The 19,055-nt window shown below is 37.8% G+C and overlaps 1 protein-coding gene across 1 annotated transcript; it reads left to right on the top strand.

Moving 5' to 3' along the window:
* Positions 1-5,369: 5,369 nt before the first annotated feature.
* Positions 5,370-6,551, top strand: LOC110707399. The gene is made up of 2 exons (XM_021885432.1): positions 5,370-5,759; positions 5,826-6,551. The coding sequence occupies exons 1-2, from the start codon at positions 5,370-5,372 to the stop codon at positions 6,549-6,551; spliced, it is 1,116 nt and encodes a 371-aa protein (XP_021741124.1).
* Positions 6,552-19,055: the final 12,504 nt, after the last annotated feature.

Here is a 19,055-nt window from a genome sequence, read left to right as displayed (position 1 = left end):
ACGATGATCATATCTCATGATTTCCATATGGATTGAATCACACGGATATATCCAACCATTCGAAGGTGAAGTACACACAAGACAAATCGAATCAATCATCACTTGACACTTTTAAACAACCATGTGTCCGTATCTTTCATAAGTTCATTAAAGTCTATATGTCCATCTAGACTTCTTGAAGCGGCTAAACTTCAAACTTATGTAGGTAGGTTCTCATATACGTGTATGTGCCCTTGTGACAAGACACTTTCATTTAGAGCTTCTCAACTTTAAATCTTTGAGAACTTTAAATTGACGCTACCTTGTACATCACAAGTACCATAGAATATGGGTCATCAAACATTGCTAACAAACAACAAAAATGCAATTCAACCACATTGAATCTAAGACTTGATGTTTCTTCAAGCGTTAGATTAGGTTTCACAAATTCGTGTTTTTGGACATAAACCCATTCCATTCATGGCAAATATGATGGAATGCTTTGGCATAGCCTTTGTAAGGCAATCCGCCAAATTTAACTTTGTTGGAACATAGTCAAGACTTATGACCCCATCATTAATAAGCTCTTTCACTAGGCTATGCCTAAGTGAAATATGCCGAGACTTACCATTGTACACTTGACTATAAGCCTTTATCAACGCCGAATTGGAATCACAATGGATTGCCACCGGTAGCATTGGCTTAGGCAATAAAGGAAACTCTATCATGAGATTTCTCAACCACTCAGCTTTCTTACTAGCTGAAGCAAGAGCAATAAACTCCGCTGCCATAGTGGAATCCGCAATGCAAGTTTGTTTTTTGGAAGACCATGAAATGGCACCTCCCCCAAACATGAATACCCAACCACTTACATAAGAGTCATCCTCTTTGTAAGTGATCCAACTTGCATCAGAATATCCTTCTAAAACTGAAGGAAATCTACTATAAGATAGACCATAGTCTAACGTACCCTTAAGGTACCTCAAGACCCTCCGAACTGCAAAGCAATGCTGTGCACCTGGGTTACTAGTAAATCTACTTAGTTTCCCCACAGCCAATGCAATATCTGGTCTTGTACTAGTCATGGCATACATCAAGGATCCAATTATCCTTGAATATTCCAATTAGGAAACCGTTTTCCCCGAATTCTTAACCAATTTAACATTAGGTTCCATGGGGGTGTTCACGGGACACTTATCAAACATATTAAATCGTTTGATCATCTTCTCAATATAATGAGATTGACTTAGGATAAGTCTTCCATTGCCCCTAATAATCTTTATTCCAAAAATGACATCCGCCTCCCCCAAATCCTTCATCTGAAAAGATGAGGATAAGAATTCCTTGGTCAATTCTACTTGTTGTAGACTTGTACCAAAGATAAGCATATCATCAACATATAGACAAATGATGACACCATGACTTTTGTCATCAAATTTGCTATATATACACTTATCAGCTTGATTCACTTTGAATCCAAAGGACAAAATTGTGTCATCAAATTTTCGATGCCACTGTTTTGGTGCTTGTTTAAGTCCATACAATGACTTAACCAATTTGCACACCTTATCTTCTTGTCCTTCCAAAACAAACCTTTCGGGTTGTTTCATGTACACTTCTTCCTCTAGATCTCCATAAAGGAATGCCGTTTTGACATCCATTTGATGAATCACTAGATTATATACCGAAGCCATTGCAATCAATAACCTTATGGAGGTAATTCTTGCAACCGGTGCATAGGTATCGAAATAATCAACACCATGCTTTTGCCTAAAGCCTTGGATAACCAATCTGGCTTTAAATTTCACTATGGAGCCATGCGGTCTCCTTTTCCTAGTGAAAATCCACTTGCAACCAAGAGGTTTGCAACCGGGAGGTAAATCCTCTATGACCCAAGTATTATTTCCCATGATGGAATCCATCTCATCATTTATACCTTCCTTCCAAAATGCACTATCTTGACTAGATATTGGCTCGCTATAAGTCTTTGGGTCACTATCCACATTGAAACAATATAGAGTAGTAGAACTAAGGACATCCCTAGATCCTTCAACCAAATAAATTATGAAGTCATCTAGAGGATTCCTAATTTTCCTTTCTCTAGTACTTCTCCTCACTTGAGGAGTTTCAACATTCTCATTATCGAATGTACTTTCATGAATTTCAAGTTGATCATTTAACTCTACTATATCCTTATCATTAGCACTGATTTGTAGATCTTTCGGTCTACTCATTGATGAAAATCGATTTTCATCAAAAATTGCATCTCTTGACTCAATAACCGAATGAATCGATATATAGTCATTTTGTTCTATTACATAGAACCTATAGGTTTTGCTATGCTCAGCATAACCTATAAATATGCAATCCAAGCCCCTTTCACCGAGCTTTCTTTTCTTGTTGTCGGGCACTCTTACGATTGCCCTACAACCCCAAATCTTGAGATACTTCAAGTTTGGTTTTCTTTTGTACCATAGTTCATAAGGAGTAGATTGTTTTCCCTTAGTAGTGATATGTCGTGTTTTGTGTATATTATTTGGCTTATTTTTAGTTAGTTTTGTTAGTTTAGTTGAGTATTTGAGTCCGTTTTGGTGTAATTTGGTTTAGTTTCGATGATTCGATGCTTTTATGGGTAGTTTCGTTGTTTTTGATGTATTTCAGGATTAACGGAGCTAATTTGGAGATTTTACGAAGTCACGAAGCTATGCCGAGGCCCACGAATATTAAATCATGTGTTCGAGACGAACTTGAGTGAAAATGAAGCAAAACGTTGATGAAATACTTGACAAATATGACATCTGTTCACTATTATGCTCATAACTTTTAGTATACAAATGATAATGGAGTGATTCAAATTTCATTGGAAAGTAGACTTGAAGACCTTTCCAACGATATATTACACGTCTCAAACGGAGCTCCGGATATGAAGTTATGACTGATTTAAGATGAGTGATACGCGCAGCAGAGCAGGCACGTCCGTGCCCAGCATCAGGCACGTCCGTGCCTGGAAGACAGAAGCTGCAACAACTTTGCTACGTACAGAGGCACGTCCGTGCCTATGGAGAGGCACGTCCGTGCCTCCTGGGATCCTTGTGCGCCAAGCTTTTTGCCGACTTTCTTATCTTTTCTAGGGCTATTTTTATACTAAGTGGTGTTTTATTATTTCATTAGTTTTATTCTAGCCTTTTATTTTTACGTTATTAAGAACTAGTTCTCCATTATTATTTTCCAAGTTTTTGTAATTCAAGATTCAAGATTCAAACTTTCTACTTTCAATTTTATTCAAGATTTGGTATTTATTTTTCATCCTTTGTTATTTAATTATGTTTTCATTATTTATTATTGTTTTTGTATCTTTAATCATGTGTGAGTAGATTCTTTAATTCAAGATCTAGTGTAGCCCAATTATTATTAATGCATGAATTAAATCTTTAAATTCTTTAATAACTTTAACAATTGAATTGCTAAATTGATTGTGATTATGCCAATGCTAGGTTAGACGTAACTATAGTATTGCGATTATTCCATTGTTTTTATCACAGCGAGAGTTGGGTATAAACGGATTTGAGTAAATCAATTTAGGGTTTGATTCTCAACACGAGAGTAGTTTGGTTTGATAATTGGGAAGTGAGAGTAATGTGTTTAATGTCTCTAATATGCATGATACCATGAGAATAGGATTGATTGTATGTTAGGGAAGCCATTGATACTCGAGAGAGATCGTTATTAGGGTTTACTTTTCCCCGTTCAATTGAAATCGTATGTTAAGGGTAGAATTACAATTGCATCGATAATAGTTGTGGTGAAGCTAGATCTTGGATGTTTTTAATTGCTTGATTTAATCATCTTAATTAGTTTATTTTCGAATTTTTCCTATATTTTAGACCCTTAGTTATCGATTATACTTGATTTTTGCTTAGTAAAGATTTGAGTCTAATTAATTGTTTCTGAACCTTAGTCTCTTGGGATCTGACCCTTACTTGCCAGTCTACATTAGTATTGGTCTGTTAGGTTATTTTTGATAGGTACGCGACACGCCTACCAAATTTTGGCGCCGTTGCCGGGGACTAACGGTTTCATTAGATTATTTGTGATTCATTTTTGCTAGGCTTATTTCGTTGCTTCAGCTATTTTCTCTTGTGTTTTTGATACTCTTTCTCTAGTTTTCTTGTTGGATGCCCACACGAAGCTCAGGTTCGGAAGATCTAGTACCTTTTGATTCTGAAATCGAAGCAACCGCACGAAGACGAGCAGGTAGAAGAAGAAGGAGAAATCAAACCAATAGAAACATGACAGACGCCACGAAATCCCTTTTGGAGTACGGTATTCCTGATACGACTACTTGACTTCTTTCTAGCATTGTCAGGCCACCTGTAACGGCTCAGCACTTCGAGCTTAAGCCACAATTCATTCGATTTATCTCTAATGATTCATTCGCAGGCTTACCGCATGATTGTCCGGTAAGTCATATTGATAGTTTTCTGGAGAAATGTGATACAATGAAAATGAATGGTGTAACAGATGATGCTATTAGACTACGCCTTTTCCCCTTCTCATTACGGGATAGGGCAAAGGAGTGGTTGAAAGATGAAGGCGCTGGCTCGTTCGATATGTGGGACAAGCTAGTGAAGGCCTTCTTAGTGAAGTTTTTGGGACACGAGAAGACTGCTAGGTTGAGGAATGAGCTATTCACTTTTAGACAGTCAGATGATGAGTCTCTCTATGAGGCTTGGAGAAGGTTTAAGAGGCTACAGAGACAATGCCCTCATCATGGCATTCCAGAGTGGATATTAATTCAAACCTTCTATAATGGCATGACTCATGAGTTCAGAATCTATATTGATGCTGCGTCAGGAGGCTCTCTCTTGACAAAGAACCCCACTGAAGCAAAGGAACTTATAGAGAAGATGGCAGCCAATGATAACTATCATCCAGGAGGCCGAAATACTGTGAAAAAGGGAGGTAAACTTGATGTTGATGCCTTAACTATGCTAACCAGTTCTGTGCAGGCACTAACAAGCAGGTTTGATAAGTTCCAAGCTGGAACCTCTACTAGCCCACAGGAGTTGTGTCAATTGTGTAATGTGCAGGGTCATATTGCACCAGATTGCCCACAGATTTCGCAGAATACAGGTGAGATGTCCATTGAACAAGCCAATGCTTTCTACTCCTCAAATCCTAAAAATCCTTATGATCCTTACTCAAATTCCTATAATGAAGGTTGGAAACACCATCCAAACTTATCATACAAGAACACCCAAGCACAGCAGAATCCATCACCACCACCCCAACCCAACAACTACAACCAACCACTACCCGGTTTCCAACAAAGACCATCCGTGAACCAACAACCAATGTAACCACAACCCCAAAAATATAGCCTTGAAGTGATGATAGAAATCTTTATTACCACAACCAATAGTGCTATCCAACAACAAGGTAACTTCATCCAACAGATGCAAGCCCATAGTAAGCTCATGGAAAGCCAAATAAGCCAACTTTCACAACAGGTGAGTCGCCTATCAACTCTTCAAGATCAAGCAAAGGTTCAAAAAGAACAATGCAATGCTGTTTTCTTGAGAAGAGATGAAGCCTTTCCAAGGCAAATTGTTGAGAAGGTGTGTAGTGAGGAGTCTAGAAAAGACGAAAAGGGCAAAGATGTTCAAAGCTCCAAATATGTGGCTCCACCGGCTTATGAGGAACCGATGCCTTTCCCGCAACGGTTGTCAAAAGTCGTGCTCGATAGACATTTTGGCAAATATTGTGAAGCCCTCAAGAAGGTACACGCTTCTACTCCCTTTTCTGATCTTTTAGTTTAAATGCCTCAATTTGCAAATTTTGTAAAGAATATCAAAGATCAACATGAGGATAAGGAAGTAGCACATAAGAAGGGCCCTACTCTCTTATACGATAACCTACCACCTAAGCTGCATGATCCCGGTAGTTTCACTATTCCCTGCACGATAAACGAGAAATTTTTCGATAGGGTTCTATGCGATTTAGGTGCTAGTGTTAACTTAATGCCCTATTCATTATATGAGAGTTTAGGCTTGCAAGGACTTAGGCCTTCCCCTATTTCTCTTCAATTGGCTGATAGGACCTCTAGACTCCCTGAGGGTGTGGTTGAAGATGTATTAGTTAAGGTTGGTGAACTTGTTTTTCCTGTTGATTTTGTTGTTACGGACATGAAAGAAGACCATAAGATCCCGATTATATTTGGTCGTCCATTCCTTGCCACAAGTCAAGCTTTAATAGATGTTCCTAAAGGACAAGTAATCATTAGGGCCCAGGATAAACAAGTCATGTTCAAGCTCTTTGATGAACATAATTCTATATTTGATGGTGGTACTTGCTTAAGAATCGATGCTACTAACCCTTTGTTTGATAAGTATGTATTTGATAGAAATTTCGTGAGAAGCAAGGACAAAATTCCACCCGATGATGTGCTTGGCCACATGAAGGTGAGTTCGGATATAAGGCAGGTAAACAATAAAATGAAGGAGTCACTTGGAGGCAATCATTCCCTTGGGCAACATTGCGGAGTTCCCCCTTCGTGTGGTGATCCCGGTTGAGCCAACAAGGGAGGTCGAGCTATAGACCTTTTAAACAAGCGCTAAATGGGAGGCAACCCATTCTCGAGTTCTTACTCTTATTTCGTTAATTTTTCTTCTTTAATTTCATTATTTTTCTTGATTTTTTTTGGTTTTGATTCTTATAACTAGTTTTTGATTTGTCTGTGGTTTTTTACATAGGTGAAAAGTAAGCAAAAAGAAGAAGAAACAAGGAAGAAATGCGCAAAGAAGAAGGAAAAAATGAGAAAATCACATTTCTGCAGAGGCACGACCGTGCCCCTGAGGAGGCACGTCCGTGCCTCGAAGGCAGAAACTTTGGGGACTATTTTTCTAGAGAGGCACGTCCGTGCCTCAGCTCGTAAAAAAAAAATAAAATAAAAATAAAAATCTACAGAGGCAATTTCAAGGCGGTCCTAGCACCGACCCGAGGTATGGCTTTCCCCCCACCCCTCCTGATCAGTAGGTTGTTTCCCCTTCCCCTTGTTCATTTACCACTGTTATATGCATACATTGAGGACAATGTATGATTTAGCTTGGGGGAGGATATGCTTTTCACCTTGTATATATTAGATTTATTTCAGTTTTTGGGTAGTTTATTTCTTTCTAGTGTCGAATAATATGCCATTGCATGACTATGCTTCTATGATTATAATCACATATGTGTGCTTTTTGAAAGAAAAAAAAAGAGTTTTTGAAAACCCATTCATTGATGTGCTTGGATTTGAGCTAGGTTGTGGCCAGGATGGTCTCCCCGCTTTACTTATGTGAATAGTTTGTGTACCCGGTGAGAGTCTTGAGCCTTATATGACTGATTTCACTCTACCTCAGTCATTTTTCTTCTTGTGTGATTAGATTGTCCTTCATATAATCGAATTCTTGGTCTTGCTTTTTGACTATTTGAGACTTTATGATGCATGTCGCGAAAAGATGATTGAAATTTCCTTGTAGAAATTAGAGCCTCCACATTTTAGGCCTTCATGTTTTTTCTTGTTGTTTTTATTTATTTTTATTTTACATTCACCCGTAGGTTGAACCAATTTGAGCCATATTAACCCCTTCTTGATACCCTACATTTAAAGCTTTAGAGCTATTTTTCTAGGTTTATTTTGAAGGTGTTTTACATTTGTTAAGCCCTATAAGTGTGAATGATGTTGAAAAAAAAAAACGAAAAAAAAAAATGAAAAAAAAAGGAAAAAAAAAGAAAGAAAACAAAGAGAAAAGAAGGGAGATTATGAGAAAGAAAAGGAAGAAAGAAGAAAAAAAAAAAGAAGAAAAGAAATATGGTCTCAAAGGCCTTTGAAAAAATAGAGGAGTCTTCCTTTTTTTTTTTTTAATCCCTTCCTCTTTGTGTGAAGGAAAAAAAAAAGGAAGGAAAGAATAAAGGGCTATGTTTATAATTGTATGAAGTTGGAGGAAATAAGGTTGGCTTGAACCCGACATTTGAATGTGTAGTGGGATTAGAATTTGTTATATTTTGAGCACCACATTCCCAAATTACGTCGTCCAACCCTTATTTACCGAGCTTACCCTTTATGGATTTCATGATTTTCGTAATTGCATCAGTCACTAAAAGTGGAGAAAGTCACATTGCAAGCCTAAAGAGGCCAGTTGTGTGAAGTTGATATGCATGCTATGCTTAGGTTGAGTGGCTTCATATTTCACCCCGAAAACACATGAGCATTATTGTTTTTATTTTTCACAACTAAAGTGAGAACTATTCATGTTTGTGTGAGTATGTATGGGGAGATGTGTGGTAAGATTGGTTGTCAAGTCCAAGTATATGAGATGAATGGTGGTTTTTGTGCATGTTGACTCTTGATTTCGTTTTTTTATCGTGGTTTTGAACTTGATGGCACATTGTGATTGTTTGAGGAGTTGTCATTCTCCTCCTTTGTGATTCATGGTTAAATGCTTGAGGACAAGCATTAGTTTAGCTTGGGGGAGTTTGATATGTCGTGTTTTGTGTATATTATTTGGCTTATTTTTAGTTAGTTTTGTTAGTTTAGTTGAGTATTTGAGTCCGTTTTGGTGTAATTTGGTTTAGTTTCGATGATTCGATGCTTTTATGGGTAGTTTCGTTGTTTTTGATGTATTTCAGGATTAACGGAGCTAATTTGGAGATTTTACGAAGTCACGAAGCTATGCCGAGGCCCACGAATATTAAATCATGTGTTCGAGACGAACTTGAGTGAAAATGAAGCAAAACGTTGATGAAATACTTGACAAATATGACATCTGTTCACTATTATGCTAATAAATTTTGGTATACAAATGATAATGGAGTGATTCAAATTGCATTGGAAAGTAGACTTGAAGACCTTTCCAACTATATATTACACGCCTCAAACGGAGCTCCGGATATGAAGTTATGACTGATTTAATATGAGTGATACGCGCAGCAGAGCAGGCACGTCCGTGCCCAGCATCAGGCACGTCCGTGCCTGGAAGACAGAAGCTGCAACAACTTTGCTACGTACAGAGGCACGTCCGTGCCTATGGAGAGGCACGTCCGTGCCTCCTGGGATCCTTGTGCGCCAAGCTTTTTGCCGACTTTCTTATCTTTTCTAGGGCTATTTTTATACTAAGTGGTGTTTTATTATTTCATTAGTTTTATTCTAGCCTTTTATTTTTACGTTATTAAGAACTAGTTCTCCATTATTATTTTCCAAGTTTTTGTAATTCAAGATTCAAGATTCAAACTTTCTACTTTCAATTTTATTCAAGATTTGGTATTTATTTTTCATCCTTTGTTATTTAATTATGTTTTCATTATTTATTATTGTTTTTGTTTCTTTAATCATGTGTGAGTTGATTCTTTAGTTCAAGATCTAGTGTAGCCCAATTATTATTGATGCATGAATTAAATCTTTAAATTCTTTAATAACTTTAACTATTGAATTGCTAAATTGATTGTGATTATGCCAATGCTAGGTTAGACGTAACTATAGTATTGCGATTATTCCATTGTTTTTATCACAGCGAGAGTTGGGTATAAACGGATTTGAGTAAATCAATTTAGGGTTTGATTCTCAACACGAGAGTAGTTGGGTTTGATGATTGGGAAGTGAGAGTAATGTGTTTAATGTCTCTAATATGCATGATACCATGAGAATAGGATTGATTGTATGTTAGGGAAGCCATTGATACTCGAGAGAGATCCTTGGTAGTTATTAGGGTTTACTTTTCCCCGTTCAATTGAAATCGTATGTTAAGGGTAGAATTACAATTGCATCGATAATAGTTGTGGCGAAGCTAGATCTTGGATGTTTTTAATTGCTTGATTTAATCATCTTAATTAGTTTATTTTCGAATTTTTCCTATATTTTAGACCCTTAGTTATCGATTATACTTGATTTTTGCTTAGTAAAGATTTGAGTCTAATTAATTGTTTCTGAACCTTAGTCTCTTGGGATCCGACCCTTACTTGCCAGTCTACATTAGTATTGGTCAGTTAGGTTATTTTTGATAGGTACGCGACACGCCTACCAAGTAGGAACCCGATTAAGAATGTGACATACAGTCAACATTGCTTCACCCCAAAACCCTTTACTCAAACTAGAGTAAGATAACATAGAATTAACCATTTCTTCAAGAGTTCTGTTTTTCCTTTCAGTTACACCATTTGATTGTGGTGCATAACCAGCTGTAGTCTCATGAATTATACCCAAAGATTGGAAATATGTTGGATCATAGTATTCCCCACCCTTATCAGTTCTTATTCTCTTAATAAATGAATCTACTTGCAATTCTACTTCTCTTTTATAAATATCGAACTTTGTTAAAGCTTCATCTTTGGAATGCAAAAGATACACATAACAAAATCTAGAATAATCATCAATAAAAGTAACCATGTATCTTTTGTTCCCCAAATAAGGAGTACTATGAAAATCACACAAGTCACTATGGATTAGTTCTAAAATATTAAAACTTCTCTCAACTCTCTTAAAAGGAGTTCTAGTGATCTTGTTCAACATGCAAGTAGAACACTTATTAGGAGAAATATCACAAGAAGGAATCAATTCTTGTTTTGACATGAAAAGCATCTTATTATAATTCACACGTCCTAATCTTGAATGCCATAAATCAAATAAACTCAAATCAACATGATTATCATTGACATCAACATTCAAACATAAACCATCATCAAATACATACTTGTCTTTCAAAGAAAGTTTAAACAAACCATTATCTAAGTAACAACGACCTATAAACGTTACACCCCTAGTAATTATGCATCTAGTAGCTTCAAATACAAGTTTATAGCCAAGACTATTCACGGAAGGCCCATACACAAGATTTCTACTAATTTCCGGAGCATACAAAACATTCCTAAGAAGAATTGCAGTCCCTGAACTAAACACAAGCTCAACTTGCCCTCTTCCAAAGACCTTGATGGTAGAATTGTTCCCCATGTAGAGGTCTTCTCAATCAACAACCTTTTGAAAGGTTTTGAACCAGTGTTTACTCTTGCACACATGCCTTGAAGCCCCCGAATCAATCCACCATGAGTCATCATCCTGCACCATAAAAATGTTAGGATCCGTTGCATTTAAATCCAAACCGGAATTAAATTCAACCTCATGAAATGGATTACCTTTGGTGGATGGGTCCTTGCTAGTGTTAGCACGACCCTCCTTGGCTTTCTCCATTCTTTTCTTGAAAGAAAAGCAGTCCTTCTTGCGGTGACCAACCTTACCGCATTCCCACAAGCAAATTTATTGTTGTTTGCTTGCTTTTTGGACTTTCCCTTGGAAGAATTATTATTCTTCCTCTTGAAGCTAGTAGAAGCACTAGTCCTTCCTTCATCTACCATATTCACGGTAGATGTGCTAGGATTTCCATCCTTAGCTCCTTCCATGGCACGAATCCCTTCTTCAATTTGAAGATGGGTGGCCAAACCGGACAAAGTCATGTCCTCCTTTTTATGTTTCAAGTCATGCTTCACATTTTTCCAACTAGGGGGTAATTTATCAATAATGCTACAAACAACAAACAACTCATTCATAGAAATACCATGTTGTTCCAAGCAACCATAGATACGTTGCAACTCATGAAATTGGTCCATTATGGACCGACCATCAACAAACTTATAATTATTAAAATTGCTAACTAAGAATTTCTTACTTGATGCATCTTCCGCCATGTATTTGCTCTCTAAGGACTCCCAAAGCTCTTTAGCCGACTCAATGTTTTGATAGACATCAAAAAGATCATCCTCCATCCCATTCAAGATGTGACCACGATAAATGAAATCGTCGTTGTCCCATTTCGATCTTTCCCGAACACTCTCCAAGGTCTCATTATCATGTTCACCCGGCCTTGGAGTGCTTATCACATAGGCAACATTAAGAGATGTAAGAAGAAAATACATTTTCTTTTTCCACCTCCTAAATTCAACACCGTCAAACTTCTTAAGTTTGACAAAATTAGTTGTTAATTTCTTCACACTAGACATACTTGAAAAATTATAAGAGTTAAACCTCTTTAGATTGTTAGGTTTTACAGTGATTTCAAACTAGAAAACACTTAAATGTGTGTGGGAACAAAACCTATGAAAATATGATTACAATATAATAATGTTATGTAAATCAACAAATACTTCAAAAGTATTACAATCAATTATTAATATCTAACAAATACTTCAAAAGTATTACAATCAATTATTAATATCTAACAAATACTTCAAAAGTATTAGCAATTTCGTTCTTAGCACAAAGAATCGAAATCAAGATGAATAATTCACAAAAAAGGCTAAAAATCAAGAGTATTTCTCACAAAAGTTTGCAAGAAGTTTGAGAGAAATTATGGAGAATACTTAGGGAGAGTTCAAGAGAATAATGTTTTATATATTTCTTGTTCTAAAAACCAAGTCTTATTATAATAGACTCAACCGACGCAAAAACCGCAAAACGGCAGGAAGCGCGGGCGCGCTACTCTTCTTTGCCCAAATTCCTGAGTTTCCAAAAAACTGACGCGATTTTGTCGCGCTTTAGACGCGGGCCGCGCCATACGGGGGCGCGGGCGTACCACTCGGAGGAGCGGGCGCGCCTCCAAAATCCGCCAGAATTTCCAGAAACCCAACGCGATTTTGGCGCGGTTACATCGCGGGTCGCGCCTAGCTAGCGCGAGCGCGATTAATTAGTAGAGCGGGCTCTCCACTCCGACACTCTAAATTATCAACAGTATGGGCATACATAGGGTTTGGTTTGATGATGTTGTTGGATAAGCGAGTGGTAATGGTGCGTTGTGGGGTGGGAGGAGGGGGAGGAATAGAGTTTGGGGATGCGTTAGGGGGAGAGGTGGTAGGAGGAGGAGATGGAGGGGGGGTGTGTGACAGGCGGTTCTGTTTGGGGGGAACATGTGGTTGGCGAGTTGGGGAGGGGGGATGGGTAACAATTGGCGAGGTGGTGGGGGAGGGTTTAATTATGGATAAAGTGAGGTGACACCATTGAGAGGGTGATATGGGATCAGGGGAGTGGGAAGAGGGGTTTAGTGTCGGGTAAGGGAAGGAGTTCTCAATGAATTTGACATGTCTTGAGGTGTAGATTTTGGAGGAGGAGGGGTCAAAGTAGTAATAGGCGCTCTGGGTGGGTAAGTAGCCAACGAAAATTCAAGGAGTGGATCGAGGTTCCATTTTGTGGGAGGTGTATGGACGTAGCCATGGATAACAAAGACAGCCAAAGCTACGTAATTTGGTGTTGTTGGGTGATTTATTGAAGAGTTTTTGGAATGGTGAGTTATTTTGGAGTGTGGTTGTAGGAAGGCGATTAATAAGGTAAGTGGCGGTGGTGAAGGCATATGGCCAAAAAGTGAGAGGAAGGTGGGCATGGGAGAGTAAAATAACTTCAATTTTGACAATATGACAATGACGACGTTCAGGGTAACCATTGTGTTCTAGAGTGTGGGGAGGGGAGGTGAGGTGAGAGATACCATTATCAAGAAGGTTAGGAGTGAGTTTGAGATATTCTCCACCATTGTCGGGGTAAAGTTGAATAATAGGACGTTGGAAATATTTTTCGAGTAATGCACAGAAGCGTTGGAAGGTGGGGGCGATGTCAGATTTGCGTTTTAGAGGATAAAACCAAATATATTTGGTGAAGTGGTCGACAAAGATGACATAGTATTTGTAAGAATCATGAGAAAGTGTGGGAGCAGTCCATAAATCAGAATAAATTAATTCTAATGAAGCAATAGAAGTAAAAGAGGATTTGGAGAAAGAATTTTATGAATTTTATTAATATTGCAAGAGTTACAAGAGGCGAAAGAAGATGGAATATGTAAAGAAAATTGATTGCTAATTAGTTTTAAAATAGAGATAGACGGATGGCCAAGATGATGGTGCCAATTATTATTTGGAGCAGAGGTGCTTAAATGAAGTGTAAGTGGTTGCAGTTGCTAGTCATAGATTCCGTGCCTAAGTTGACCTTGGAGGAGAGTGCGGTTCGTTGAGATGTCCTTAACACAAAAAGAATAAGGTAATAATTCAACAAAGGCATTATTATCTTTACAAAGTTGGGAGATAGAGATTATGTTATGTAAGATAGATGGAACATGAAGAACATTATTAAATTTTAATGTTTGAAGAGGAAGAGAGAGTGAAAAAGAACCAGTATTAGATATAGGAGCATGAAGGGAAAGATTAGTGAGGTCATTGGTGATATGGTGGGTGGCGCCGCTATCCATAAGCCAAGAGGACGAGGGGGGAAGAGGGGACAACTGCAGTGTAGGCTTGAGGGGGGTAGGAGAGACGGGGTTTGGAAGATTAGTAGGGTGAGGATGTAAGGGAGGGGAACACAATGTGAGGGAAAAGTTGTTTGAAAACCGAGCATTGTGAGACAACATGACCAGTGTTTCGACACCATTGACACTTGCCTGTAAAGGGGTTGGGTGGTCGGTAGGTGTTTTGTTGCGGGCGAGGGAGGAGACCATTGGTATAGTAGGAGAGGATGGAGTGGGAGGGCGGTAGTGGTTTAGGCGATATTGAGCAGCATTTATGGAGGTCGGGAAGGTGAATGGGGTTAAGGTGTGTTTAAGCTCAAGTTCATGGTTTATAAGTTTCTCATGGAGAGCTTCAAAGGTAATGAGGGTGTCACGAGCCTTAACGACATCGATGACAGGTTTATAGGTCTCTTGGTCAAGGCCTTTGAGAACTTTTGGCAATGATGTCTTCATTGTCCATGGGTTTACCGAAGAGAGAGAGTTAAGTGGTGCAAGCTTTGATGGCTTGCATATATTCGGCAAATGGATTGGGAGTTTTTAGTGAGAGAGTCGAGGCGGTCTTTGATTTGGAGAAGGTGGCCACGAGAGGGGTTGGCGTATGTAGTTGCTAGTATTGTCCAAGCTTCATGAGAGGTGTTGGCTTGGATGATGAGAGGAGCAATGGCTGGAGTAAGGGTGCCAAGAAGAGCACCAGTGATAATTTTATCTTGACGCTGCCAAGAGAGATAGGCGGGGTTAGGTTCAGTTGTAGAGTTTTTGGTGATGGTGGAGGGTGGGGCATGATAAGAACAATCAACAAACTTGAAAAGATCGTAGTCGAAGAGAATAGAGTATATTTGAGTCTTCCACGAGAGGTAGTTTTGTGGGGTGAGTTTGATACAGTTGGAAAAGTTAACAAGGATGAATGGGTGGGAAGGCTCATTGGGGTTGGGAATAGTGTGGGGTGAGTCACCCATGTTTGTTGGTCGGAAAAAAAAAGGAAAAAGGGATCAAGGCTTTGATACCATGTGAATGCTTATATGAATTGAATAATTACTTTACAAAGGGAATGGCTATTTATAGCCTTTATAGTAGTAGCTACATCTAAAAATAAAGTTTGGCAACTAATATACTAGATACAAAGCAATCTAATACTAACAAAAAGATAGGATACATAGGTGATTACACTAGGATATTAACAATATTATAAAAAGATAATTAGCAAAGCTAAGTAGTAGGATCTTTATCCTTATCATAACAAATCAACGATGCTTCAATTTCATGGATGAACACATCAAAATTCTTGAAACATGACCTAGAGAAGATACAAAGTACATAATCAAATTAATAAAATTCTGAATTTGTTCCACATGTCAAATGTACCAAGTGCCCTCGGTTATTCGAATCCATTTTTTAATGTCTATGTTGAAATAATTAAACAATACAAATATTTTTTTAGTCAAAATTTTTATATAGTTTATTTTGATGCTTAACCTACTAAAATGAAAAGAAGTTTGATGGTAAAAGGCATTAATGCCTTGATCAGTGACCAGGTCTATCGTTAATGTCTTTATAATCCACTCATATAAATTTGTAAAGAAAACTTTATAACATCTTATGGATCGGAATATGTTATTTTGGGTTACTCATGTATGGCCAGATTATCTTCAAGTTGATTTTGGGTTCAAGTCCAACTGAGTCCTATTTGGCTCTATTGCCAAGCATATGAACAATCACATTGATCAGTATAGGTTTATATCATCCCCATTTATGCATATTTTGAGTCAAAGTGATTCCAAAAAGTGATTCAAGCTTTGAATCAATAACCGAGTACGAGTCAGTTTTACCAGGTCTACTCTAAAATACAGTTTATTTTAGTAATTCAAAATCAAGCAATGAACAAAAACTCGATCAACGAACGACAACTCTTTTATTCTCTACATGGTTACGTTTACCCATTATTATAATTTATAAATACACCTTTCACTCCTTTCTCTTGAATGATCAATGCATGGCTTGTAACAACCCTGACCTCTTCTTCATCTTACACCAAATTCAAACACCAATTCCTTTGATTACATATTCTTTCATTCATCAATGGCAGGTCTCATTATTCATCCTCCAAAACTTCGTTCGTCGTCATCATGTTGTTCATTACCTTCGTACAAGACCAAAAACTCCGTCTTTTATAAACCCTCTTGGCTTCTCTCCTCCTCATCTTCTTGTTTTCCTTGCTCACCTTCTTCCGACAATGGCAAAACAACGATGTCGACAACGTGACATACGTTTTCCATCTGCAACCCCCTCATTCCTCTCTTTTGGCTAGTGAGTGCACCACTAGAGGGCTAGGTCAGAGCTCTTCCCTTGATTTTAAAGGTTGGAAGTTTTTTGATGATGACTCTAATCTTACACGAGTTACACCTAAGGTTAGTTCATTTTTTCGATTATGACCATCATACAAGTCCTCAATCATATACCAATCTATTCTAGGCCATCCCGAAGTTTTTAACTATAGGTCACATTTTAAATTTAGTAAAGCAACCTTTTAACGTGTTCATATTTTATATTTTCTCAACTTCGGTTACAATGTCATAGCTACTTTCTTAAATAATCAAACTACTTTCTTAATTTGAAATTATGGTCAAAGTTGGAATTAAATTTTACCACAGTCTTTGAAAATATCATAAATTACTTTCTTAAATAATTATTGTTTGGGGGTAAAAATACCCCTGACAAATGGACCTATGCTAATGCAACATGTGTCCCTTAACTCAGCGCTCAATGAGCCAATTAGAGCATGACACGTGTGAATCAAAGGGAAAAACGGGCTTTAGGCCCATAACCCTAGAAACCGTAAAACGGTGGAAGCCCATCAAACTAGGTTAAATAACCTAAGAGGCACCTTTCCCAAAAACTCTATAAATACTGATCATTTACATCAGTTGAGGGGAGATTCATATTCAATACACATTCATCCACACAAAAATCGAGCAATATTAGTTGCAGAATTCTCTCTGAATCAGAGAGAAAAACATTTGCATTCTGCACTATACTCCTCATACACGTTCTAACTTGATCGTCGGAGGCAGAACTCCCACCCCCGGGAGTCTCCGTTGTTTTGCAGGTACAGGCAGCCGGAGGTCAGTCTTGGTGTTGTAACTCTCCCGCATGACACATAAAAAACCCCAAAACATTTGGCACCGTTTGTGGGGAGAGTACTACTAAGATGGCTTCACAGCAATCTGTACCGCTTGCTGATAGGAGGCACCCTACGGTCGAGGTCAAAGACCAGGTGTCTCCTCCCCATCTTAAATGTCTGAGTCAACTTCTGTAACACCCTAGAATTTCCTTTCCTTCAAAGTACCTGTTTTTCCCTTTTTAAAATACGAAAAAAGAAAATCTAAGACATTACCGCCACCGTGAAAATGGCTAAGGCAAATATCAAAGACACACAGCGGAAGACTATCTTTAAAACTATTTAAAAAATCAAGTCTACTTTAAAAGTCAAACCAGCGAAAGTAAAAGTTAAGCAAAGTCAAACAAAGTCAACCTACAACTTGGAACCATTGTAGGCCCTTAAAGTCCAAATATTCAAAAACCTTTGCGTTAGTCTCATGATCAATAATTATTTAAAGCAAATAACACATCATACTCCTATGAGAACTAAGCATGATTCACTCTTCACTCGTAGCCCATCATGATTATGCTTCATCACTTGAAAAGCTTCTCTCTACTTGTCCCCACTACTCGCCATTAGAAATGGGTCGTCATAGGGCCAAGGTAAAGACAAGGCCAAACAAACATGCAAACACACACAATCAACAAAGCTGAGTACATAAGCGTAATAACAACACACTAACATGCTTTCATCCTATCAACACATAACTTACCTTGTTGCACCTGTTTACAAGCATACAAACATTCAACACTTAACTAGACCAATAACTAGTCCAATTATTTAGCTTGATTACGCATCGAACGGGTTTCCCCCTAACCTGCCCCAATAAAGGGGTACTAACACGAGAGCTAACCGTGAAAGTATAAAATAAACCACTCGTAAGTGGCGGAATTCCTGCACATAATAAAAAAGGAAAATACAGCGTCCTGTACTCCAGTAGAAGTTATGGTTAAATATAAAACCCCATAACTCCCCCCATATCTTCATTCTCAAGGTATATACGTTCCAAGAGTTTTGGTGCGTAATCTCTTTCACTTTATGTTGTTTACAAATTATTAGACTTGATAATGACTCTCAAACATAACACAAACCTAACACTATAATTTATTCAAGCAATCAAACATAGCGATTTAATTCTTGAATAATTAGTGACCACATAAATTTAATGTTGAACCCTTTTTAAACTACCTCAGTGTCAAAGACACCTTAAACGCATAGTGCGCCACAAATCCTATCCCTCGGTGTTAGAAACACCTTAAGTGCACATGGGCACCAAAATATAATTTAACCCTCGTGTGCAAAGACACTTAAATTATAGCATCAATAAAATTTATATGAACCATAATAAAATTCTCTTTTCATCTTCCAAACCAAATTAAACATCTAGTTTAATCAAACATGTTCTCTAAGATGCCAATAATAAAAGTATGGTTCACAATCAACATGCCAATATAATTAATTCCAATCACCAAATCACCATAACTAATTCATACATCACAAATCATTCACCAACATCAATCCAATCAACAAATTTCACCCAACACCTATCATGATACTACTTGGAATTAATTTAACAAAGCCTAGCATGCTTCTATACGCTTAAACATTACCAAGTACGCGAACGTACG

The sequence above is a fragment of the Chenopodium quinoa genome, unplaced genomic scaffold (genome assembly GCF_001683475.1).
Source record: "Chenopodium quinoa cultivar QQ74 unplaced genomic scaffold, ASM168347v1, whole genome shotgun sequence".
Lineage (NCBI taxonomy): Eukaryota > Viridiplantae > Streptophyta > Magnoliopsida > Caryophyllales > Amaranthaceae > Chenopodium > Chenopodium quinoa.
The sequence above is the reverse complement of the archived record's forward strand: the minus strand, read 5'-3'. Positions and strand labels throughout refer to the sequence as shown.

What these genes read in the sequence shown, in the direction of transcription:
- LOC110707399 (XM_021885432.1), top strand. Translation starts at nt 5,370, where the DNA reads ATGATAGAAATCTTTATTACCACAACCAATAGTGCTATCCAACAACAA. An exon ending in ATTGTGAAGCCCTCAAGAAG is followed by an intron (nt 5,760 to 5,825) that starts GTACACGCTTCT and finishes AATTTTGTAAAG; the next exon opens with AATATCAAAGATCAACATGA.